This window comes from Drosophila albomicans, chromosome 2R (assembly GCF_009650485.2).
Source record: "Drosophila albomicans strain 15112-1751.03 chromosome 2R, ASM965048v2, whole genome shotgun sequence".
In the NCBI taxonomy this organism is placed as follows: Eukaryota; Metazoa; Arthropoda; class Insecta; order Diptera; family Drosophilidae; genus Drosophila; species Drosophila albomicans.
The window spans coordinates 11,552,881-11,578,124 of NC_047631.2; the positions used below are offsets into that span (position 1 = coordinate 11,552,881).

Consider the following 25,244-nt stretch of genomic DNA (forward strand, 5'->3'; position numbering starts at 1 on the left):
CTAGCAATTCAATTCTAATAGTGTAAACACATATTTAATCACTCGAGTCAATACTTAAATTTATTCAGCAATAATTTAACTTAATCACAGGTTTATACTTAATAGAAAGCATATTAAATTACTGAGATTAAGCGTGTAAGGTGATATAAAATTATTGATTTGGTCTTGAAAACCAAGCTGGCATTTTTAATTGATACCTGGCCAAACACACAAAAACCCCTTGAATTGTTACCTAGCACCTTAATACTAATCTTAACTTAAGACTAAGGGGACCACTTTCCCATTCTAGGTTTAAAAACTTTCATTTCTCTTAACTAATTTGAATCTTAATATTCGTTAAAAAATTTTTTTTTTTAAACTTTTGAAGATAATTTAACTTTGGAGGATAAATTAGGATAATTCAAATTGGTCAATATCTTCAATAGGTTTTATCAAAGTTCTACTTTTTTGAAAATGAGTTAAATCGGGAATGGAGGAGAGCTTACCTTAAGTCTACGCTTACAGCTAATTTTTTGGTAGATCGCTTCGTGTAAAAACCTAATTAATCTTAACCGTTTCTGCGGCTTTCGCGTGTCTCGTAAATTTTCGTTTTTATCGGTGGATACATATGAACCAGACCATCGGCGGTGCCAAATGGCGGTTGCAGTCGCGTGCTGAGGTAGTAGATGCCCTTTTTGGGCACAGCCGGTTCCCCGCCCATAAAAGTATCGGCGGGGCATTGAAGCACCTTGCGGTTGTGAGACTTGCAAGTGCATGTCGCTGATAAAGCATCCTTCTGTGAATTGCACCGCAAAGCACCAAATATATTAGGATGACGCACAGATTCGGCGAAATAATAAACAGCTGCAAAGTGATCACAGGCGATATCAAACTCGGTGGCCGTGGCATTTGGACAGTGCGGTTGTCCTCGTCCCCAGTTGGCATAGAAGGCGGCGTGACTGAGTCGACTGCCATAAGGATTGCCTAAGAATGCCAAGTCGGTATGTATGGACTCCACATATGTGGCATCCGTAGGCGCCAATCGCTCCATTGGTCCCAGCGAGAGTTGTGTGAGTCCCGCAGGATCCAGGGCAAAGATTGCGCCCAGTTGAGCGGGCTTCAACAGCTTCCCCGTGTGCCCAGCGATGTGGCTACCCGCACTGTGACCCACCAGATAGATGTTCCAATAGGGCACACCCGAATAGTCGTGGAGGAAGCGCAGTAATTTCGCCACGCTCTTGGCTATGGACTCCAACTGTGTGGACACCCGATGGTAGTTAATATCGACGGCCTGTCGACTCCAGTCCAAGATGATGACATTGTAATTGCCGCGCGATAAATACGCATCCTTGACGGCTGCATTGTAGCAGGTTGTGCTGCCGCCAGTCCAGCCATGTATGAGGACTCTATATGGAATACACTTTTGATCGATCACCACATCAGGATTCGCGCAACAGCAGCTTACTCACCTAACTGGCCACTTGCCATTGAAGTTGGATTTCTTCAAGCGTTTGATGTCTTCGGCGCGCAGTATTTGACGTTTTTGAGGATTTAATGGCGTGTACAGATCAAATTGCAATAAGCTCGCTTGGTCAACGTTTACTGGACGTCCGAACAGCGCCTTGGCCAAGCCTAAAACCACCTCCGATATTTGAACGTCGCACTTGCCGGGCTCATAAGCAAGCACACGTTGTGCGGCGACAACTGTCGAAAATAATAATAAAATCAGAACACACCTGATTAATGATTTAATGGGATCACAGATGTTAGTTATTGGCACACTCACATCCAGCTGGGCGTAGCAGGAAAATTAACAATATGTTTAACAACGAATGCATACTCAAAAGCATAAAATCAAAACAAATGAAATAAAAAACCGAGTTGAAATCAAAAACCCGAAATAAGCTGAAATGGTATGCGATGACAATGCGCGACAAAGCGCCAATTAAAAGTCACTTAAATTCAGCACAGCTCACTAAAAAGATCACGAAATATTTCTGAGCAGCGCCGAGAAGAGTAAACGAAAAGCTAAACCAAGCCAGCCAGCCGATTGCTAAGACGATGGAGCTGCCGACGAAGACAGAAACGGCCCGACAACGACAGATTCACCTCCGACGCGTTACAAGTTCTGAGCTAAAATCTAAACGGACGCTTGGTTAAATACTACGGCTACTACTAAGTCTTAAAAGCTAGAGCTTTAAATAATACAACAAATACACACACACAAGAGCGTGCGCCGAGCTGAGGACGATCAGATCGATTGACTCAATCATGGGCAAGGGGGCCGGCCGGCTCCCAGCTCCCTAGAATCACTTTGCTACTATACTACTGCGATCGGTCACTGTCATGACAAGCGGTCGTTTAACAGAACAAACTTGTTATACCCTGTTCGTATGAGCAACGTTCGTTTGGGTATAATTACGTATACGCACTGGTTGCTCTACTTGCAAGCGTAAGCAATTGTTGTGTGCAGCATACACGTAAATCCTTGGGTATCAGTGAGTCGTGCCATTTTTCTTAGCTGGTTTCAAGATTGAGCTGTCGCTAGCCAGGGTTGTTGGTGTTGCAACAGTAGCAACAGTTAGCAATTTACAACAACTAAGTGCAAGCAAATACTCTAGTACTTTGACTGAGCGCTTCAGCTACTCAGTCTCAGACAGTTTCAATTAGCCAGACAGGCGGCATTCACTACCGTTGTAGTGGCTCACAAATCTTATACACATTTGGCATCTGCCCTTTTGTCAGCTGGGCAAAAACTGAAATGGACTTCTTTCTTTCTCTCTTCTTTTTGGCTGAACTCGACTCGTCTTCAGCACTCAGCTGATCGGTTTGTTTATTTAATAGGCTTTCACTGCCTACAGGTAAGGGGAAATGTTGGTTCATTAGTTATTTAACATATTCATTTATGCGCATACAACAACGATTTTATATTTATATTTAACGCTCATGCACAGACAGCTAAAATTTGTATTTGTTTATCATTTAAATATGTTGATTCGCTTTTCCCATGCGTGCCACAAAGTTGCAACTTTCTTATATAAGCCGAAGCAAAGCGCTTTATTGTAATTGATCAATTATTTAAACCTTTTGCAATCGATATTTAATTTTAATTGTCGATTAGTATGTATTATTGCGCTCTATAGCCACTATTGTGTAATTAGCAGAGAACTTACAAATAAGAATCTGACTACGACTCGTATTACGCTTACTAGTTATTAGGCGTTACGAAATGTATCAATTATTAGTTGCTATTTTAATTTCGTAATTTAAAATTGATTCACCTTCAGCCTCATAGCTCACTTATATTTCTGGCAAGCCGAATGCCTTTCTTTCTGTGTCATGATTCACACCCCAATTTAAGTACAATTGCCTCAATAACTGACCAAGCTAAGTAATTTGGCATACACACAACAACGTTTGGGAGTCATTACAGCCAAGTCGTTGATCTTTTGGTCAAAGATCCCACTAGGTTGCGTTTGAAGAAAAAGAGAGCGAGTTTTTTTTTTGTGACTGTAGCATAAGTTATTTTGTATCTCCAATAAGGTTTAGGAACATTCAACATATTCGTTGAGTTATTTACGTTTTTTCGGGTTCAGCAATAATATCATTTAGTCGTTTATCGTTGTTTTCCCAACCATTTAGCGGGTCATCAGAGTTGTAGCATAAATGTGCGACTTGCTTTAACGACATCAACATTTAAACATTAGATATGTCTCGTTTCAACCCTTTTCCTGCTTCACCATTCACCTGTTTTTGTTGCTGTTGTCATTTCATATTACCAAAAAATAAACAGTTAACAGATCGTTCAACTCGAGCATGCTCAACACATGTGTGATCATCAGTCGGAGACTTCTTACAAAGTTTATTGACAGGATTTGCGTTAATAAAGTAAAAAATTTGTATTTATCACTCAAGATTCCAGATAGAATGTCACTGATAATAAGAGTATATTAAATGTATGATAGTAATTGCACAGAGGTATAAAAATCAAATAAGAAATAAGCCACGTTTAAAAAGGTAAAACAAAAAAATGAGTAATAAAGTAAAATTTCTAAAAGAGTTAAGTGCGTCTACATGGCATCTTTCAGTCAATCAGTCTCTCAGCTTCGCCGACCTTACGTTGGAGTATTACATCATATTGCGAGCATATTCTTTACCGAGATATATGATTAAATTCTCTGTGCATTTGTTATGAGATATGTTCTTACATGACTTATTGTAAGTATTCGATATCAATTATTGGTTAACTCTCTGCAATTATTAACGAGGGTTTCTATTCGTTCAGCGGGAACAATTCTCACTAATTCAACTTCTTTTTGCTGTATATGTTTCTCTCTATAAAGAGACATTAGACGTAAATTAACCCACAATTACTGATTTAAATCAATTCGAAATTGCAAACACAGCACAAAGTCTCTTTTCAATTTATTTTGAAGAAGTTTCAAGAAATTATTGATTTTTGGCTAAGGCTAATTTTTGAATGAATAAATTCAATGATTTCGCAGTTCAGCATTACAAGGCACAAAATGATTTGGATTTGTTTGCGAAATTTGAATTTCTCTAGCAAGGTGAAAATATCTTAAATCATCAACCGGAGTGTGCCAAACTTCATCTTCATGCATTATTTACTTTAAAGATGACAGTACATTCACAGAACTCGAGTGTTAGAACAAATATATTCTTTAACGAAAAGATATTGAACTTAGAACAGAACGTAAATTATGCTTGAATTACTACAGCATGTTAAAGCATTTCCTATGCTTCAAATGAGATATTTTCTTTTATGACTTCTGACTCCTCGATTACATAAATTTATATGTTAACTCTGTGGCATTGATGATGAGCTGATCTTCTGTTCTGCGTAAACGATTCTCGTTAATTCCACGTATTATTGTAGTGTAGGATCTTCCTTTAAGAGAATTTCCACAGCAATTATTTATAAATTAACTCACAATTACTGATTCAAATCAATTTGCAAATTGTAAACACACCACGAGTCACATTTTCATTTGCATACACTTTTTGGGTGTCTCAGGAAGTCGCAATTTTTGAGGCTTGGCAAATGTTCTAGTCAATGGATTCGCCGTTCAGCATTACGAGGCATAAAATGAATCGGATTCGATTCCTCAATGTGATTGATAATAGACCTGAAAGACCTGTTGCTCTGTTAATAGAGAGTGATTCTACCGCTTATGAAAGAAAACGAAAACCAGCAAAAAAAAATAAAAACAAATGCTTTGTTAAGAAAACAATAGATGATACCCTGTGCATTCTTGACGTGTACTCATTAATTCAGTTGAAGATTTTGGCTGTATTATGGACTCTGAAGTTCATTCACTGTGACAAACTTGTTCTATAACTAAATCCAACATTTGTTTCTATCTATGTAAATAAATCAAATATTTAGAAAGATCTATAAAGATATACTTTTATTTAGTTTCAGTGGTTTTATAGACAAAACGTTTCTTATTGCTATAAGCCTGGTAATTGAATTAGCGCAATTAGATAATTTTTATTTCAACTTAACACATTCTATGTGATAGATAATCTCGCTTTGATTATATACGAGTATAATTTAAACTTTTTTATTTCTTCCTGTTTATTCTCGAGCAGCGTGTTTCTAAATGCATTTATTATAATTTAATCAGATTGACAATTTATATTATAAAGCTGACCTAATTAATCGATATGTGTTTGATTGTTTTTTGTAATAGAGTGATTACAAATATACGATTGATTGTTTCTCAAATTGCATAAAATATTATAATATATTATTCAATTTATTTTTATGTATTTGCTTTTCAATGTGTTGCCTTCTTTGCGTTTCTTATATTAAAAGTGCTTCTAAAATGCTAAGCCCGAGTGTTCTCTGGGTATTTCTTGAGCCCATTTAAGTATAACTTACTGGACCCATAACAACAGCATCTCTGGCATGTGCTCGCTTGGCTGGTTGGCCCGTTGGCTGGTTTTTGATTTCCTGTTCTCATTCGCAGTCTCAGTTCTCATGCAACTGTGAATCCCTTCTTATGAAAAAAGCAAATCGCAATAATCTTTGACGTCACTTGTTGCATATCCACTTTTTTTCTTCTCTGTTTTGCTTCTCTCAGCTCTGTTGTTGCTCTCGCTGCTGGTGTTGATGATGTTGATGCTGTGGTGCTGTGGCATTTGCGATGACGCGGACGCTGACAACTTTCACGGTCAAGTTCATCTGCGAAGCTCTTGTCTGCCATTGTGATATAGAATTCCGAGCTGTGTGTGTTGTGTTGAGTTTTTGCGTCTGCGTTGGTTTTGTAATGAGCTCGACCAGCCTCTCTTGGGATCGTCTCTGGATCGTGTGGCACTCAGTTGTTGGTTTCCACAAATGGCGAACGCTGTTGCAAAGCGGGAAAATCAATTGCAAATGTGTCCGAATCTTGAGTCCGCAGTGTGTCTATCGACGACGGTCAGTTATAGCAATAACAGCTGTTTAACAGAAAGTGATTACAGTGAGATTATTGTGAACATCTTCGCAGCAAATGCGAATGCAACTGACGAGATTTGGCGTCTGCTTTTGCTAATCTATGGCCTGGGCAGCGGCCTGTGGATCATTCGACGGCGCAGTGGACGGCATGGTGTATGTAACACTCAAATACCAAATCCCCAATTCAAATCAAAATCCAATTTCAATTTCAATACCATATGCCAAAATCCCATAATCAAGTCTGTGTCTTGAGCCCAACCCAATCGAAGCGAAGCTCCGAAGCAAGCGTCGTTGACTTTCACCAAAAAAACATATAAACTGACGTCGCGTTGCGTTGCGTTGCGACCCGCTGCAACCTGCACACACAGTGACAGCCGCAACAACAGCAACAACAACCACATTTGTCCAATGCACATTAACATTTTTTCCATGCAAACATTTAAAGTGAAATTTCCCAGCGTTCGCTTTCATTAGAAATGAATCGAACCGAACCGAAGTTGCCGTTGTCTGCAATTTGGCCCACAGCCCAGAGCCACAGTTGGGGCAGCTTTCAAGTGTTGCATAATAGATTATTGAGGCGGGTTCTGTCATCAGTTAATGCAGCGAATTAACTGGAAATCTGTGACTTGGGAAATTGGCTCAAGAGAAACACGAAAACTTCATTAGTGCCTTGACATGCAACAACACGTTGCCAGTGGACTGGCCGACCAACAGCGAGGAGGCGTGTCTATAATCAATTTACGCATTAATCTAAAGCCGAAGACAGGCCCTTCGGGGCGGCATCAGCTCTATGTAAACTAGTTTGTGGTTAATTTTGAAACAATAACCAGGAAGCTGCATAATTATTTTGAAAGAGCTGTGAACTGCCCTTTACCGAGCGGTGCAGCTTTAATTCACTTAATTAGTTACAAGACGTGTTTCTTATTGCTTAATTGGGCAACACGAGAGAGTCTCGCCATCCAGCTGTGCGTTGGTGATAATACTTGATACCGATTTGATCTGTGATAAGCTTCGATCCGAGACTGCACGTAATCTGATGACTGATTGCACATCTATTTAATTTATTGATAACGTCAAGTGCAATAAGGAAGATGCCGTAAGTTCTATAATTCAATAACCTGATATCGAATCAAGCTTGCAAAAATTACAGAATTTATGCAGTTTGATCGATATTACCAGAGCGTGAAGTTGTAGAACTAAAATGTGAGAGCAATTTTACAGGAAACGTTGAAAGAGAAAACGGATAATTAAAAATGTGAACATATTATTTTTATATTAAAGATTCCTTGACTACAAATTCCACAAAACTGGACAGATCTAATAATGTCAAGTTAAATTCTCTCATTTGAATTGTAAATACATATTTCGTTTTGATTCTAAAAAGTCTACAAACAAAGATGGAATACATTAGGTTTTTAAAATATGTAAAAAAAAAGTTCTGTTAGCAACAAAAGAAATAAAATATTCATGTTGTTCATATGCAATACGAAATTTATCAGTTAATATATTTTATTTGCAAAATAACTTCGCATATGTAAATAGAATATAAAAAATGTTGCTCATATATTTGGAGTTAATAATAAAATTAATTTCTGTGACAGATTCTATAGTTCTATTGATTTGAAATTCAAATTTTGAATTGCTAATTTCTATAACTAGTTAGAAGATTGAAGATTTTTAAATGTGTCCTGTTTTAATTCGTGAAAGAAATTTTATCTTCTTAATGATCAGCTGAATTTGATTTGCATGAACATTAATCTATTAGCTTGTTGAGAAATAATTCCTTCAGTCAGTGTTGAGATTAAACTATTGAGAGTATTCTGTTATCCTCTTTAGCTTGCAGCGATTACCATTAAAATGTAGTAGGATTAAACACCAGATATTTTTTTTATGTTCTCCTTAGATGACTTAAAATGTAGTCTGTATATTAAATTTGTTTGTACATAAGACAAATAATAATACAGTTGCCGTTAAGGCTCATTTTTGATTACCTCTTAAGCTTGCTGCGATTGAGAAGACTTAAAATATAGTCTGTCTATTCAATTAGTTTAATATCTGTTGCCCTAGGGCAGTGCAGTGACCTCTCAGCCTAAGCACTGTCTGCGATGTCTGTAGAACCAACTTGTATAAATATTTGTCATTGTCATGAATTACAAGCAACGCGTTGCAAGTTGCCACAGCGAACAGCTGTTGAACTTACGCTTGAGACTTGCGGCGCTTTTCTTCAGGCCAATTGCTGACAATGAAAGGTTCAAATGGATATGGAAACAACAATGCACTTGTTTCACTTTCTTTGCACATGTCAGTGATTACGACAATAACGATGATGATTATGTAGACGATAATGATGATGATGATGATGATGACGGAGAGAGTGATTCAAAATGGAGCTGAGTTTGGTTCGTAATGTTGCTAATGAGGCGAATCAACTGGATGTAGACGAAACAGATTATTGGTGTTGGTAATTAGCATCGAACCTGCAGCTGCAACACGTCCTCCGTTCAACTTGGCCCCCCAAAAGTTCCACTCTTGGCATTGGCTAACCATGACCGCCGTCAATTACTGTAAGCCGCGACCATGTCCACAGCTCTTTTGTTGATAAGCCACTTTCGAATGCACAGCAGCGCACTTGGCTGACTGTTGTCGTAGTCGTTGCTGTTGTTGTTGTTGGCCATTTGGCTATTTCGCTGGCTGGTTGGTTGGTTGCTTGGCTCTTTGAGCTGCGACTGCGTCTGGCGCGCGGCAAGAAATTCAGTTGCGCCGTTGAGCTCAAAGAGAAAACACCACACACGAATTACGCGCCAAGCGCCCAGCAGCTGTGAAAGTGTTGGAATCGCTGGTCAAGTGGCCAATCGGCCAAATCGAAAGGAAACTTTGCGCAGCAAATATAAAAAAACAACAACATACACATAAACAAAGCAAACCAAAAACATATTATATGCACTTTTACTTGCTGCCAGCTTTTACATCATCATCATCATTATCATCATCTTGATCGTCATCGTCACTAGCGTTGTCACATTGATTGATTGCCATTAACCACTTCGTCATGTATAAGCACACAGTCAAGTCGAAGCTGTCGCAGGCTCGCAGTACGCCGCCGTCTGTTGCGACAACAGGCACGCCCACCAAGCAGACACACGCCCTTGGCGCCAGCAAAAAGTTCTTCTCGCACATACGCCACAAGATCGAGGATAATCTAACGCCCAAGCTAAGTGGCAAGCTCTACTACAAGGGCAGCAAACACACGCGCTCAATGAGCGCCCTCAGTTTGGTGGAAACCGGCGGCTGTGTGGGCGGCAAGTACACGCCCACAGCGACTGTGGCAGCAGCAGCCGAAGAAGGCATTGCAGCTGTTGCGGCGCCGCTGCCAATCTTTGCCAGCAGCAATCCGCTGATGATGAGCAGCAGCGTTTGCAGCTATGTGGATAGCGATGAGGAGGAGAGTCAACTTAGTTTGGGCCTGAGTCTAACACAGCAGTCATTAGAGGACGAAATCTTTGCCGAGCTGGAGAAGGTGGCACACGATGAAAGCAAACTCAACGAGGTGCTGCAGAGCTTCGATCAAATATTGCAGGAGTATCCGCCAGTCGAAGAGGTAATTCCCGTGCAAATGTTGCCCACCGTGGTGCACATGCTGGAGCCCAATGTGGAGCAGTCGCTGTTGCCCCCGCCGCCCGCGCAGTTCAGCGATCGCCAGCTGCTGGCGAAATCTCACAGCACTTTGAGCATGGCAACGAGTAGGCGACAACAGATTTATCAAACTCCCGAATTGGCCAATTCCAAGTTGCTGCGACGCAGCGACTCGAGTGCGAATCAACGCTACAATTCGCTGTGTGAGCTGAGTCAACTGAGTGGCAGTCGCATACCCATCTCGAAACACTCCAGTCTGCGCAATCTGGCCAAGAGCAAGCAGCAGCCAACACAACAACAGCAGCAACAGGTGCAACCACAGCCACGCCAAGCACGGCAACAACGCACTCGCTCTATGCTGACGCTGAGCAGCAGCCGCAGTCAAAGTGCGTCCAAGGCAAAGCCAACTCCAACTGCAATAACAGTCACTGCTGTGCCGCCCAAGCGTGCTAACTCAACGCTGGAGCGACGACAAGTGGCAGTGGCCAAACCACCGAGAAGAGCCAACTCCACACTAAAATCAGCAGCAGGCAGATCGAATGCGAATGCGAAAAGTGATGAGCTGCTGGTCAAGTGTCTGGCCAAGGGACAAGAGTTGCTGCGCAAGGTGGAGACCATGAATGGGGCCAAGGCCCGCACAAGTCGCGGCATTAGCAAGGAGCACACACAACAGTTGCGGCACAAGAAGAAGCAGCAGCAAAAGCTGCAGTATGCCAATGAGGAGAAAGTGGGCAAACCAAAGCTCGAGTCGTGCAAAATCATACCGCCCAAGCTGGGCGAGACCTCGGACAAGAATCACGAGCTGCTCGTCAAAGTGGTGCAACAACAACAACAGCAACCAACCAAGAAGATAACGACTGTCAAATCTGTAGAGCAATGCTCAAACTCCGACTCAGATGATTCGGGTCACATTAGCAACACGGTGTTGTCCTCCGCCTCCAATTCGACGAGCAATTCAACAGGAAGTCTCTGTGAATCCGAGGGGGAAACGGAGCCTAAGCTCAGCTGTTGCAAGCCCAATAAAATCGCACAATTGCTGCAGAAATTCGAAGCGAAATCAAATCCACAGCTGCCACAACTGGTGGCCACCAAAGTGGCACAAGTGCAGGCGGTGCGTTGCATACAAACGCAGGTGGAGATCTATCCCACCTATACGAAAGAGGTAACTATGCGGCTGCACTAGACTCCTTCCACATAGCAAAGGGCCCTTCCAACCAACCTCTACATACAACTTATACATTATTTAACTATTCGTATTTGTATTGTTATGGCTATTATCTATTATTTAGTTGCCAACTATTTCTTAACTTATTAACTCGAATAAAAACGTATTTTTAAACCAAACCTCTTTGGCGCTCTCTATACTATATTCTATATATACATCAACTTTAACACTTGGTTTTGGAGTAGCTTACTGTTTGCCCTGCCTTTGCCTTTGCCTATGCCACGCCCTGTCCTGCTTCCGCCCCACAAAAAAAAAACGCATATAAACATATTTTTCCCAGTTGGCTTAGTCGCAATTTCACATTGGTTTACTTTCATTTTTGATCTACGTGCGCTGCATAATTAAAAAATTTCGAAATTGTTTCTCGTGAAAGAGCGAGAAAAAAACGTCGCAAAATTCACCTGACGACGCTGCCACACCTCGAAAGGTGCGGTACAACAACAACAACAACGACGCAATGTAGTGGTGCCTCCAAACTAAATCCCAAATGCTGCCCCATCCCCAGACTGACTAATTTGTAGTCTTTATAGAGGGTCGCTCTATGACTGTGGCATTGCTTTGTTGCTCTGTTGTTGTCATTGCTGTTTGCTGTAGAGAGTCTCGCCTGTTGGAATTAGCTTCACTTTGAGTTGGGTTGTGGCTTTGGCTTTAACTTCGACTTCACTTTGCTTTGGATTTCCTTTTGTTTGTTTACAATTTAAATTTTTTTTTGTGATTTTTTTTTCTCTTTCGGTTTTTTTTATCTTTACTACTTTCCCACCTTCGGCGGCCAGGTGTGCAAATTGCTCTGCAAATTGTACTCTGCTTTTGCCACCTTGACCTTCACTTCCTTGAATTGATTACATTTCGCTTGAAAACCGAATGAAATTTGACTCACAGCTGCACTTCAGACTCCGAGTGTTGTTATGCAAAGAATTCTAGTTGCTGATGCAACTGAGATTATCCACATTTGTGACCCTACAAGTGATTATTATAACCACTTCATTAATCGCAGATTAGTGGTCATTTAAGTCATATTGCGCATTTAGAAAATCAATTGGAAAAGTGGTATTAATTAAATAATAATGTAATTCACTCTCTATAAAGATTAAACTGTAACAATTCTGATTAAATTTCATAAGGTATTAAACTAGACGCAGCCGAGTTAGTGATGAATATTTTGTTTTGGCCACGATACGATTTATCTGCAAAATTTCATCTCACTGGCATAATAAACACAAAAGTTATAAAACATTTTTTTTTATTAGCGCTTGTCTGGGGCAAATGTTTTAATGGTGTGTGTGCGCATATGTTTTAATTCGTTTAGAGTGCGATGGGCATAGTGTAACTTTTAGTTGTCAGACTCAAAGTGCGAAGATGAGATCTTAATTATAACTGAATTTTAATGGTCCATTGGCAAAAAAAAAAAAATTTTAAAAATAGACTTGCGTTGGCTTGACATTATGATGTTTTTTTTTATCAAGTTTTGCATAGTGAATAATAGTGTCAGCTAAGTTAAAGAGAACAGTCGAGTTGATTAAGGATCTCAGAGACTATAAGAATTAATTTCATAAAATTGCACGTAAATATTCTTAAATTCATTACGTAAATCCAATTTGATTTCAATTTTCGATATCATGCCTTGCCCGAAAATATTATATAAGAATCCATAACAACTTCCTGGTTAAATCTAAATTCATTATTCTCTGCTCTCAATTGCAAATATTTTTAAAGTTTAAAATCAGATAAGTAATGTGAAAATTATTTATTAAAGAAGGTGTAAAATATGAGCGGTGATTTAATATAAACTGTATTATGCATATTATATTGTGTGAAACCGTGTTAGTATTACAAGTTAACTATTATGGTTATTACGCCGTAGTGAAGCCCTCTTAACTAAATCGTTTTTATTTTATTTATTAACCAATTAACTGTTAATTGGCAGATATGAAGCGTATTGAATTAAATATATAATTAATTCTGATTTGTTGATATCTAATGTGAGTTTGTATAATGAATTCTCAATTTGTATTAGAATCGGCAATAGATTAATGTGCAGTTCATAGTTATTGCATAAACATATTATAAATTAAATATTAATTTTTTCATTATCTAAGAAAATATTAAGGTCAATGAACGAGTATGAATGAAGACAACGTTTTTCTTAAGTCTAAGTCTGTCAAAATACAATATTTTTTGCAAAATTATCTCTGTCTGTCTGTCCGTCTGTCCGTCCGTCCGTCCGTCCGTATGAACACCTATCTCAGAGACTAAAGGTGACTGACCCGCAGTACATTTGCAATTGTCATATAAAGTTTTTGCAACGAAACTTTGTTTATAGCTTAGAGATTCACTTTGGCTAGCTCAAAAGTTAACGTTACGTTTTCTCTAATTTAATACAACTTTTTGCATTTACACATGTGCATATGAATGAAGATGTACATTGGCTATTCAATTAAATAAATTCCAGAGACCTAAGAGCACAACACCTTCAACTCAAAAGGTCGCTGAAAATAATTAATATAAATGGCGTAACTTCTTTGAGTTGTTTAAATCTCTGCGAAGGTTTCGCAACTGCATTTGGTCTATGCTAAACTAATTATGCTATGAATATTTATTTTTTTTTGCCACCTTGCAGATACTCTTCCGTTCGGGTGTATTAAATGAGCTGGAGGCCAAACGAGATGTGTTGCTCTCGGATCGTATCATCCAGCTGCAGGCCTTCTGTCGCGGCTACTTGGCTCGCAAGAAGATGTCACAACGCCGCATTCAGGTGAGTTTAAGAGAATACTCGAATATCGTTTTGGGCTAAAGCGAAATTTCTGTTAATTTAGGAATTGGCAGTGCGTTGCATACAACGCAATGTGAAGGCCTTTTTGGCGGTAAGGGATTGGCCCTGGTGGCGTCTTTTGGTTCGTGTGACGCCGCTGCTCAATGTTCATCGCACCGAGGAGCAGCTGAAGATTGCTAACGAGGAGCTGATTATGCTGCGTGCCAAGCTGGAGAAGATCGAATACGATCGCAGTGAAGTCAAGAATGAGAATCAGAAATTGGAAGCCAAGGTAAGTTTATAAAAGAGTTTAATTAAAAATGCTTTTGTAGTTGTTAATTAAAATGGCAAAATAGTCGCCGATGTCAAGACAAGTGGCTGCCACAATCTCTGTCTGTGCCTCAAAAAGTATCTGGGGCGACAAGATCGGACCAGTTGTGTATATTGTATACATTTCACATTTCGCTGAATGATGCTCTATGTGCTTCATTATAAATGATAAACACTTTTATAGAAAGTCGTATTTATATATTTGCGTATAATTATGTGTGAAATAAATATTCTGTTAGTTCTTGTACAATGGGATAAATGTAGAGGCATCTGAAATCTATTATCTTTGATCTATTATTAGTTGGAAACGTCAACAATTGGTTCGAAGATTATTACTTGCGGAGGAGTGTGAGTAATGTGTGGCTGCGAAATATCTGCAGTTATTTAACAATCAATATATTTGCTTTTTGCGTAGGAATATATATATATATATATATATATGTTTAGATATGAGCGATAAAATAGAAATAAATCTCGTTTTAAATATAGTTATTTCGCATTTAAGAAACTAATTTGTTCAAAGTTTCAAACTGACCGTGCTGCCACTTTTTGCAAGAGTGCTGCGAATCTGTCTTCAAAAACTGCAAATTAAACATTAAAATGCTATTAAACTTAGCCGCAGGACAACTGATAGATGGTTTAATTTATAATGTTTACTACTTGGATATTCATTTGGAATCCATTTCACGCTGACTTCATTTTGCGATAGAGGCTCGATGTACCATATAAGTTCGAAACTGCAATCTGGCGATATTTCCGCCTCGTGTTTGGTTTATTGTAAAATATTTATAAATAGCTTCTGGGCAATGCGTGAGTCCATTGAACACTGTCTGTAAGTATGTCCATATGTATCTATGTTTTTGTATATATGCGTGGAAAGAATAGCGGCTGCACTTAAGAATAGCGAGTTCTATGATATTTTTAAATGCTCTAAAAGATCATTAATAATACTTTATTGCGCTACTGTACTCTGTCTGTTGGCTTTGGCTGTTGGCGACTCCGCTCGCCCGCTGTGATGTGATATTGTGTTGCAATCTTTGGTTGCACGTTCCACATTTACATAAGTTGCTGTCAGATCAACAGTTGTCTCGACTTTTAACATAACTATATACTAAATGGCCGAGATTATGTCAATATCGAGGCTGACCAATGTTGCAATTTCTTTTGTTCTCTCTTGCTCTCCCTCTCTTTCTGTCTGGTTGTTGGTTTCGCTTTCGCTCTCAGTGCGAGCGCTTTGCCAAAAAGCAGCTGGCGGCCCGGCGAGCTTTTTCTGGTCACGCATCGCATCGCAACGCTTCGGATCGCAAGTGGCCGCCGGATACAAAAATCAGTCCGCTTAGTTGCGAGGCGAACGCTTGAGGCGCCTAATCGTGCCGTGTCCGTGTCCGTGCCGTCACATCGATCGCCGTGTCGCGAGATCCGTATCCGTGTTCGCATTCAAATACTGAATCTGAATCCGAAAGCGATACGTTTGCGTGCGTGTGTGCGATTGTTGAACGGTGCCAAAAGTGAAAATAAAAATGAAAATCAACCAACAAGAAAATTAAGAACGGACAAAAAAAAAAAAAGAAAAGAAGAAAAACAAAACGACAACATATTGGCAATTTGATGCTTTAAGCCAAAATAAATAGCATTTTGGGTTTAAATTTAAATATATATATTTTATTTTGCCTGCAAAGCGAGAGCGATCTCAAGTTTTTGACAGCACGTTAAATCCATCACACAAGATTCCTCAAAACGAAACCTACCCCGAATAATCGATAACTAAACGAAATTTACGAAGATATTGCAAAATTGGCTAAGCACCACAAAAATTTGCACACGACCAAAAAAGAAATCCGCAACTAACACAATTTGATCCTTTTATCCCCTTTCCCTTTCTGCCAAATCCCTTTATCCTTTTGACTAACACGCATCCCCCTCACACCCCACATCCTCGCTTTCCCCATGGCACCACTGGCAACCCCAGTGGATGCAGCAATTGCTGATCGTGCCGACATTGCAGCGTCGTCGTCGCAAGTTGCTCACAATGAAGGTAGTTTAGAGAAGGCCATCGCATCCGAGTCCGAGCAGGAACAGGCCACGTTTATGGCTCGTGTCCTGGCCGCCATGAATGGTATCACAAAGCACAACAATCACAGCGGTGGCAGCGGTAGCGGTGGCAGTGCCACCTCGCTCAACAGCAGCCACAAGCCACCGCGGCCACCCAGCAGTTCGGCTCGCAAACAACTGCGTCTGCTGCCCAAGCAGCGCGAGCAGAGTCCCGTACAGACGCTGACCAATGGACACACTGCATCATCAAGCACAACTACCACACGCACTCAGAACACACAGAACAACAGCTACACCACACGCTCCACCACCAACAGCAGCAGCCGCTCGTCGCAGTCGCTTTCTACATCCGGACTGGGTAATGGCCAGCTGGAGGATAATGAAAGCCACTACGAGGTTAAGCTGCAACTGCCTCTCTCAACAGGAGCCAGCCCGACACCATCTGCCTCCGATGCGGCCATGGATCGACTGCGTCTGCTGACCCGCTCTCCCAGTCCTGCCTATTCGATATCCTCGCGCTGCTCCACACAGTCCAGCGTCAGCTTGTCGCGCTCCTCACGCCTGGAGACGCCGCCGCGTCGCGTCTTTCCGCAGAGCTATACGCGAGGTAGTGGCCTGGATGCCTACGAGATGCGTCAGCTGGAGAGCTCGCCAGTTGTATTCGATGCGAATTTATCGTTTGTGCTTGGTTGCAAGCGGCAACCGGTGCATCAGACGCTGCGACCATCGCCCTCGTTCGAGGATCCGCGCACCTCGTCCGCCTATCTCAGTGAAAAGATCCAAAACTTCCTCAAGCGCACCGATCATGTACAGGAGGAATGGACAGCCATGGGTCGCCGCTCGCGACGTCACAATAGCAACAGCAGCACCGCCAGTATGCCGGTCGTTGGTGGCCACAACAGTCGCTGCAGCACTCCAGGCAGTGCCTCAACCTATGGCGGTGGCTATGACGACTATGACACCATATCGCTGATTGAACGACAACGCGAACGGAACAGCATGGAACGCTGTGGTTCGGTGGGACGCACTCGCTCCACACAGAACATACTGACCAAGGCCTTTCAGTTGTCCAAGCAGATGCCACACACGCCCACATCGCGAGGCAACTCCATGGCCAGAGAATCTTCGGTGGCGACAACAACGTCCGCAATGCAGGCGGATGATGACGACGATCGCACCATACGCGAGGAGGATGACAATGAGCTTGATGAGGTAGTGTTTTGCTGTCGATAATATGTGTAACCTTGAGCTTGTCAATCACACATAAATACCCAAATACCCTATACTCAAGAAACTAGGTGATGGGGTAGTTTGCAAATACAATTTATTAATGTTTATTATAGTATGGAACAAGCGTTTGGCTCCCTCTTGCAGCTTTCGACCTGTTTAACGGAATTGAAAATTTCGGTAATGTTGTCAGTTATAGTTGGCATCCACTGTACCTTCATGCGATACTTTTCCTTCTTATATTCGGGCATACGGCACCAGGCGCGTGCTGCTTTCTTGATCTGTTCCTTAGGATCTAAAGAGGGATGCTTTCGTCCATATTCGAGCACAAAATTTTTATAAGCTGCACTCATAGTTGGCGCTGGTTTTGGTTTGACGCAAGTGCGCTTGGTTCGTGGTCGGGGCTTGCATCTGCCCTTTTTGAAGGTGCCCCTCGGTTTGACCTTTCGACCAGGACGGCACGCATCAACTAAAGCACCGCTCGTTGAAGGAGTATCGTCGCCATTAGTCTCAAAATTATCCATTTGTACAAAGTTTATCAAATGGTTTTAAAAATGTAAAACCTCAGATTTATCGTAAAAATGTGGAAACCCAAAATGTATGAATGTAAACTGAGAAATGAATAACTTTTTATTGTAGTTGAAGAACGATTGGATGCAAACTGACAGTTAATTTATTGAACACTTGATGCTAAGTGTGTTTCTAGTCGATCACTTTTCCATTTCTATTTCTTGAGTTGTTGATGAGCAGTTTAATTCGCTGTGTGGGTAGTTGACATCATTTCAAATGATCGTTGTCCTATTATAATACAAATCAAAGAGTCTAAAGTAAACATACATATGGTAGAAAATTCCATGCTGCGTCGCTGCTGACATTGACAGCGGCTTCCTCCGACTGCGAGACGTCTCGAAAGTTAGCGGTTCACTTCAGATGCTTCAGTTCAGTTTATATTTAGACCAAAAAAAATGCGTGAATCACACGGAACGAATTCTTTACGTAGGACTCGATACTTGTGTGTAAGGGGAAAATATCTATATCTATATATTCCATGGCTGTCGTTTGTTTGCTTTTCATTTTCAGGGGTAAGAAAGTGATTAAGTTTAATTTAAATACAACTTGAACAGCTGAAAGCTAAAATACCGAATAAGTTATGATGAATATTTTGGGCAAACTTTGGAGATCACGTTCACTGAAAAACCTCCATAATTATGTCAAAATGCAAATTAAATATAGAGTTTATATAAACAATATAATAGAAATTCCTTGTTGCACACGCCTCTTGTATATATATTATATGCAAAAATATTTAAAAGCAAACAAATACTATAATAATTTTGGCACATTTGTTATGTTTTCAGCAATAATAAGTTACATTTCAAATGTTGTCCAACTTAATTATTTAATTGCAAGAGTACTCTTCATTTATGAAAGTAAATCTTGTTGCTGTACTCAATATGTTTTTTGTTTTTTGGGTTGAGGCCATGTAGACAATGAATGTTTCGCTGCTAAACTTAGCATGCCGATAAGATAAATAAATATCTCAACTGTTTATAAATATGCCAAACGAAACGAAATTGAAATTAGAATCGAAATGAAACAAACAAAACACAAATTTTATATGCGAAATTCTTGGCAAATTGCTGCGAAATTGGCACGTAATAACACATGTTTAATAATTGTTTGCAGTTATCCGAGCTGACCGTGGATCTGGCCGAGGAACGCTCTACGGCGCATATAGCCACGGAGCGACTGGAGGCGGAGACTGGCGAACGTTTGAAGCTCGAGAAGGAGCTCGGGGAGCAGCAGTCAAAGGTGAAGAATCTGCAGGAGATGACCGAGAAACTGGAAATGGAACTGATATGCGCCAAGTCCGATTTGAATGGCATCTCCGAAGATGAGGATGGCGAGCATGAAGAAGGCGCCGGTGGCGTTTATAAGCTGAAATACGAGCGTGTTGCAAGGGAATTGGAGTTTACCAAACGCAGACTGCGAACGCAGCATGAGCATGATCTAGAACAGCTGGTCGGGCTAAAGAAGCAATTGGAAAAGAAGGTAAGAATACAAAACGCTAAACGCTCTAAGATCTTGTTGCTAATTGGATGATTGCAGCTATCCGATGCCTACGAAGAAGTTGAGGAACAACGTCAGGTTGTGGGCCAATGGAAACGAAAGGTACAAAAGATGACCAACGAGATGAATGATTTGCGCATGCTGCTCGAGGAGCAAAATGCACGCAACAATTTGCTGGAGAAGAAGCAGCGCAAATTCGATGCCGAGTGCCAATCCCTGCAGGATGCATCGCGCCAGGAGCGTCAGGCCAAGGAGCGGTACGGCCGTGAGAAGGATGTGCTGCAAGCCGAGAAGTTTACGCTGGAACAAACGCTGGCGGTGAGTAAATTAATTAGTAAATAGTATACTAAAAATTAGTATTGACCATTTAAGTAACAGTTGTAATTGGCGAAGTTAGCTGAATTAGTTATTCATATTCAATAGAATTTAATTGGATCACTCTTACAAAAACTGCAGGCAATTTTCAATAGATCTAGTTTTTCTTTTCTTTATGAGATTTGGTAATTGAAATCTTTAATTGAAAATGATTCACTCTTACGAAGTAATTATTGAACACTCATCTCTAGCGCAGACAACAAATGTTGGGCAACAAATATGTTTCAGCAACATGTTGCTAAGACAAATGTTGCCGCTTTTGCCGGGTAAGCAGCGAGGAGATTTTATAATCAGCACTGGCAACAACAAGTGGCAGTGCCAGTTTCAGTGGCAGTGGCACATGCAACATTGCGGCAGATACACAGATACTGTATCTGAAAACTCGTTCAGCTTGTTTACCCACGCCGTTGCCTGACTGACTGCCTGCCTGGCTGCCTGAATGCTTGACAGACTGAGGGACTGACAGACTGGCAGACTGTGTAGACTATGTGTGTACAATGGCAATTTGAGGCTACCTGCCCACACCATATGCAAGCGGCATGCGGCATACGGCAAACAGCAAACGGCATGCTTAACTGCTCTTCCAAACTATGTTATGTTGATCTTCTGCTGCTCTTTCTCGCATGTTCTAAGAAGGTTTTCCCTCGAGTTACGCTCAGTTTTCATTGCTTGTGTTTCTCATGTTTTTATCGCTCTGTGCTCTTTTGCTCTCTCGCTCCGCTTTTGTGTCTTTCTTCAAGCGATGACTGTGACCGAGTCGAGCAGTGGCTGCATGAACGTCAACATCGACGCGCGATAACTGGAGTACACACAAATACACACGCATAGTTCTACGAAAAAACGATATTAAAAATATAAATAATAAAAAAAGAAGAGAGAACAACAACAATAATCGTAATAATAAGAATAAGTTTTGACTGTGGCCGCGTGATAACTAGCCGGACATTCCATTTCCATTCTCATTACCATTACGATTGTCATTCCCGTTGCTGTTCCCACTCCCGTTCCCATTCTCATCGTCACTTTTTAAGCAATTCCCATGCGTTTGGGCAGTGTTCAAGTACAGGCATGAGTCTCAGCGCCACATGTGCAACGCGGCTGTTTGAAGTAGGTTGGATTGCTGTAACAAATTGGGTTAAATACTATTCCCATAAAACTGAATTTGCTTTAATTCGTGTGCTTCGCTTTCTCTCCCGTAGGATACGCGTCTTGATCTCGAGCTCAAAGAGGAAAAGTTGGCATCACTGCAACGCGAACTCGAGGAGATGACATTTGGCGGCGGCACCGAGGAGGAGTTTGCCCAGCTGCGGCGCTCCAAGAACGAAACCGAACGTCGCGCCAAGGAGCAGGAGGAAGAACTGGATGAAATGGCCGGGCAAATACAGTTGCTGGAGCAGGCCAAGCTGCGTCTCGAGATGACGCTGGAAACGATGCGTAAAGAAGCGCGCCGAGAGTCACAGCAGCGTGACGAAGAGCTGGAGGAGGTGCGTGGCAATGGCTACAAGAAGATCAAGGCACTCGAATGCCAGCTGGAAACGGAACACGAAGAACGCACGCTATTGTTGCGCGAAAAACACGAACTGGAGCGTCGCCTCTCATCCATGGAGGATCGCGATCGTGTGGATCGTGACGCCGAGGAGGCGCAGAATCAAAAGCTTCGTCGCGATTTGCGCAAATACAAAGCGCTGCTCAAGGATGCTCAAACGCAACTGGAACGCCTCAAGGCCGATACGCCCGGCAAGACGCTGATCAGACAGCTGCGCAATCAGCTGGAGGATGCAGAATCAGCTCGCTCATTAGCCATGAAGGCACGACAAACCGCTGAGGCCGAGCTGACCGAGGTCCAGGCCATGTTCGAAGAATCACACAGAGCACGCAACGATGCCGAGGAACGCGCTAATACAGCGCATCGGGATCGCGCTGAGCTGCAGGCCCAGATCGAGGAGAATGAAGAGGAGTTGGGCGAACTTATGAAGAAGTACAGTGCGACAGTGAAACAGCTCAATGCGGAGCAAATTAATGTCTCCGAATCAGAGTTCAAGCTCACTGAACTGGAGGCTGAGCGCAATAATCTAAAGGAACAGGTTGCCGAGCTGCAACATCGTCTAGATAATGTCGAAAGCTTGGGTGATCCTACCATGGCGGTCATGTCAAAACGGTGAGTAGACATCTACTATTACTTAAACATTGTGCTCAAGGTATTTATTTATTTACAGTTTGGAAATGCGCACCAAGGAACTGGAATCACGCCTTGAATTGGAGCAGGCGACACGTGCACGCCTCGAAGTGCAGGTTAGCCGGCATAAGGAATCGCTAGAAAAGCTGCAAAACGAAGTCACTCAGTCAAAGATTCGCGAAATGCAAGGCCAAGAAGTGCTGAAGAAATCGCAAAAGAGTTTGCGTGACATGCGCGAAGAGTTCCACTCCCTCTCCAGTCGCGAACAGGAATCCTTGACGCGTCGCAAGGACCTCGAAAAGAAAATGGAGGTCATGGAATCCGAGGGCACGGCGCTCAAGAACGATTTGCGGTTGGCGCTGCAACGCATTGCGGATTTGCAGCAAGCCATGGAGGAGGAGGGCGAAGAAGAGCTCAGCGAAAGGTAACTAGATATTGGTCAAATATTGAATCTTGTAACTAATCATGTTTTTGTGGTTGCAGTGATGAGAGCATCAGCTCGGTGGGCTCCATCAGCGATCTGGAAGATCGCCTGCGGCCAGTGCATGTGAAGCGCAATTCACAGCAGTCGTTAAACGGCATCGGTGTCGCGCCAAGCACGACTCGCACGATAGTTTGCGAGAAGGACGACAACAGCCCTAGGTACGCTGATAACGAAGTCAACTCAAACAGCAGGCAGCACAAGCACTAAGCAAGCACACCGTACTAGCACCAATATACGCAATAACAAATAATAGCTCGATATATGCGAATGAAACAAACAAACAAAACATAGTATATAGAAATTAATTATACTTATACTTATGCTTATGTATAACTAAAGTATCAACAACTACCACTGCTATTCTACTATCAACTAGTTAGCTAGTTAGCTACTTAGCTTGTAAGGTCTGTTGCTATTTGCCGGCTTATCTAATTAACCTAATTACTTCATACATGCTACAACAACAACCAACCATGCCAACCACATCCAAAAACCAAACTCTGACCCAAAAACAACATCAACTTCAACGCCAACCGCCTCCCATTAACAACCACAAAAAAACAAACTCATAAAAAAAAAACAAAATGCTTTGTAAATATGTTCATATGCATATGCTTACATATGCGGCAAAAAAAAAAAAAAAAAACATAAAAATACTATTTCCCGCCTTCCAAAACGCCCATCCAAAATGCGCCCCCTTGTTGTGCGTGCGTATGTGTATGTGTGTGCGTGTAAAACATTAGCTTTTTCTTATTATAGAATAACAGTGACGTCGCCATCGTCGCCACACATACATAAGCTGGCACTGGCGGCTAAAGCCATACCGGATCCAAAACCGGACACAAAAACTGCAGCACCTAAGAAATTAACGACAGCAGCGGCTGCAGCGACACCAACAACATTATCTCCGAAAACAGGAACAACAACAGCAGCAGCATCAGCCGCAGCAACAACAATAAATGGAGTTGATAAGCCCTAGAAGTATCTCAACGGCAGCTGCATGTTTCTTTATTATACATATTATTTTTCTTGAACTCTGTAATATTAATTAGTTTTGTTTTTTTATTTGATTACTGTTTAGTTCAATATGTTTAACTATTTATTATCAAAAATTAGCTACTTATATAAATATACATATATTTAAATATAATAAACACAATCTACATTTACATATATAATCAATTCCGTTTCGAATGGAATCGTAGTTAATTTAATTTGCGACAGTCCCTATCTAAAACAAAAGTGATTAACATGTTTTATTCTTCTCACAAAAATAAATAACACTAACTAACGTTTGACACATAAACGACCTACACACCTATAGCATATAGACCATTTTCCTATAGCCAACTTAAATGAAATGAAATTAGTTAAACGCGTTTCAAAATCATAGAGAAGTATGCGTAATGAAAAATCGAGTATAATTACAATTTTTACTAAATCAAACAAAAAAAAAAAGCTAAATTCAATATTTATATAACAATATTTTTCACATATAGTACATACAGCTCATACTAGGTACTACATTCAATAGATTTTGCATACAAACATTAGCATCATTCTTCACATAGTAAACCCATAAAGCATCGACTATATATTATATACAAATATTTATATATTGGAATACGAAACACTTGCAAAATTATTATATCTGAAAATCCAAACTAAATTAAATAAAAACACAAAAAAAAAGAAAACGACAAATAAATATATTGTTATAAAACCCAAATAAATGTGTTTAAATACAATGTCAATCATAGTGACAGACATCGAATACTGCTGTACTCTGTTGGTCTGGTGAAAATTTTATTATTTTGTTAACAACACTCCTTTAAAATTATTTGATTATTATTATCTTAATAAATAAATATTTGAAGTATTTTTTAAATTGGAATAAATTAAAGAAATTTGAGAATATAGCATGCTAAAAGTTTTTTTCTATTTATAATAAATTCTAACACCTTTTCATAGTTTGGTAACAATTGTGCCAGGTACCAAGAGGCAATTGCTTGACCCCAAAAACAGTGAATTTGACTGCGTATCAAATGTCAGCACCGTAAATGGTAAATAGGAACCAATCAAGTCTCTAAATTTGGCCTAATTGAACTACTTGCACCACCATTGATTTATTTATGCAAACACGCACACCTCGTAGGTCGAGGTCAATGCTTAAAGACTTACAAGTAATAGCAAGACATGCTTCTCTGGCCTTCTCCGGCCTCAATCGCAGCTCTTGTAAATGCCCCTACCATGTTGCAACCGGGGGCTAGAAAAGTCGCACCCGCATCCCCATTAAGTGGCACCGTTTGGCAGCCACCAAACGACTTTGAAAGTTGCCAGCAAAGCAAACGCCTGGGAATGTAAGTCAGGCACGCAACTGTCGACTTGAAGGCACTTGAAAACACTTGTTGTATGTCAGTCAGCCAAGTAAAGCCTGACATCAATCAAAGCAGAGGCAGCTGCCAGCTAAAGATACTATGCGAC

The 25,244-nt window shown here is 40.9% G+C and overlaps 4 protein-coding genes across 11 annotated transcripts in view; 2 read left to right on the forward strand and 2 right to left on the reverse strand.

The window, feature by feature from the left end:
* Nucleotides 1-24,469, forward strand: part of LOC117576032 (unconventional myosin-XVIIIa) — a 38,182-nt gene extending 13,713 nt beyond the window's left edge. For 2 of the 8 annotated variants that reach the window (XM_034260542.2, XM_034260545.2), the window contains 8 exons: nt 13,915-14,049; nt 14,111-14,338; nt 19,342-19,707; nt 19,765-20,043; nt 21,300-22,258; nt 22,317-22,700; nt 22,760-22,918; nt 23,520-24,469. In XM_034260542.2, coding sequence (XP_034116433.2) covers nt 13,915-14,049; nt 14,111-14,338; nt 19,342-19,707; nt 19,765-20,043; nt 21,300-22,258; nt 22,317-22,700; nt 22,760-22,918; nt 23,520-23,739 — 2,730 coding nt within the window. In that variant the 3' untranslated portion in view covers nt 23,740-24,469. Of the gene's footprint in view, nt 1-13,914; nt 14,050-14,110; nt 14,339-14,402; nt 14,535-15,702; nt 17,641-19,341; nt 19,708-19,764; nt 20,044-21,299; nt 22,259-22,316; nt 22,701-22,759; nt 23,415-23,519 lie in introns of those variants that run through there. The other 6 variants (XM_034260549.2, XM_034260550.2, XM_034260546.2 and 3 more) reach the window with 6 other exon arrangements.
* On the reverse strand, nt 40-2,100 carry LOC117576033 (phospholipase A1 VesT1.02). The gene is made up of 3 exons (XM_034260553.2): nt 1,766-2,100; nt 1,449-1,683; nt 40-1,385 (listed from the first exon to the last, which is right to left on the reverse strand). The coding sequence occupies exons 1-3, from the start codon at nt 1,827-1,829 to the stop codon at nt 548-550; spliced, it is 1,137 nt and encodes a 378-aa protein (XP_034116444.1). The 5' UTR covers nt 1,830-2,100; the 3' UTR covers nt 40-547.
* LOC127566140 (histone-lysine N-methyltransferase trithorax) lies at nt 8,939-11,410 on the forward strand. Its single transcript, XM_052007791.1, has one exon. The coding sequence runs from the start codon at nt 9,489-9,491 to the stop codon at nt 11,253-11,255; it is 1,767 nt and encodes a 588-aa protein (XP_051863751.1). The 5' UTR covers nt 8,939-9,488; the 3' UTR covers nt 11,256-11,410.
* On the reverse strand, nt 17,736-18,280 carry LOC127566141 (uncharacterized). The gene is made up of 2 exons (XM_052007792.1): nt 17,871-18,280; nt 17,736-17,810 (listed from the first exon to the last, which is right to left on the reverse strand). The coding sequence occupies exons 1-2, from the start codon at nt 18,177-18,179 to the stop codon at nt 17,766-17,768; spliced, it is 354 nt and encodes a 117-aa protein (XP_051863752.1). The 5' UTR covers nt 18,180-18,280; the 3' UTR covers nt 17,736-17,765.
* Nucleotides 24,470-25,244: the final 775 nt, after the last annotated feature.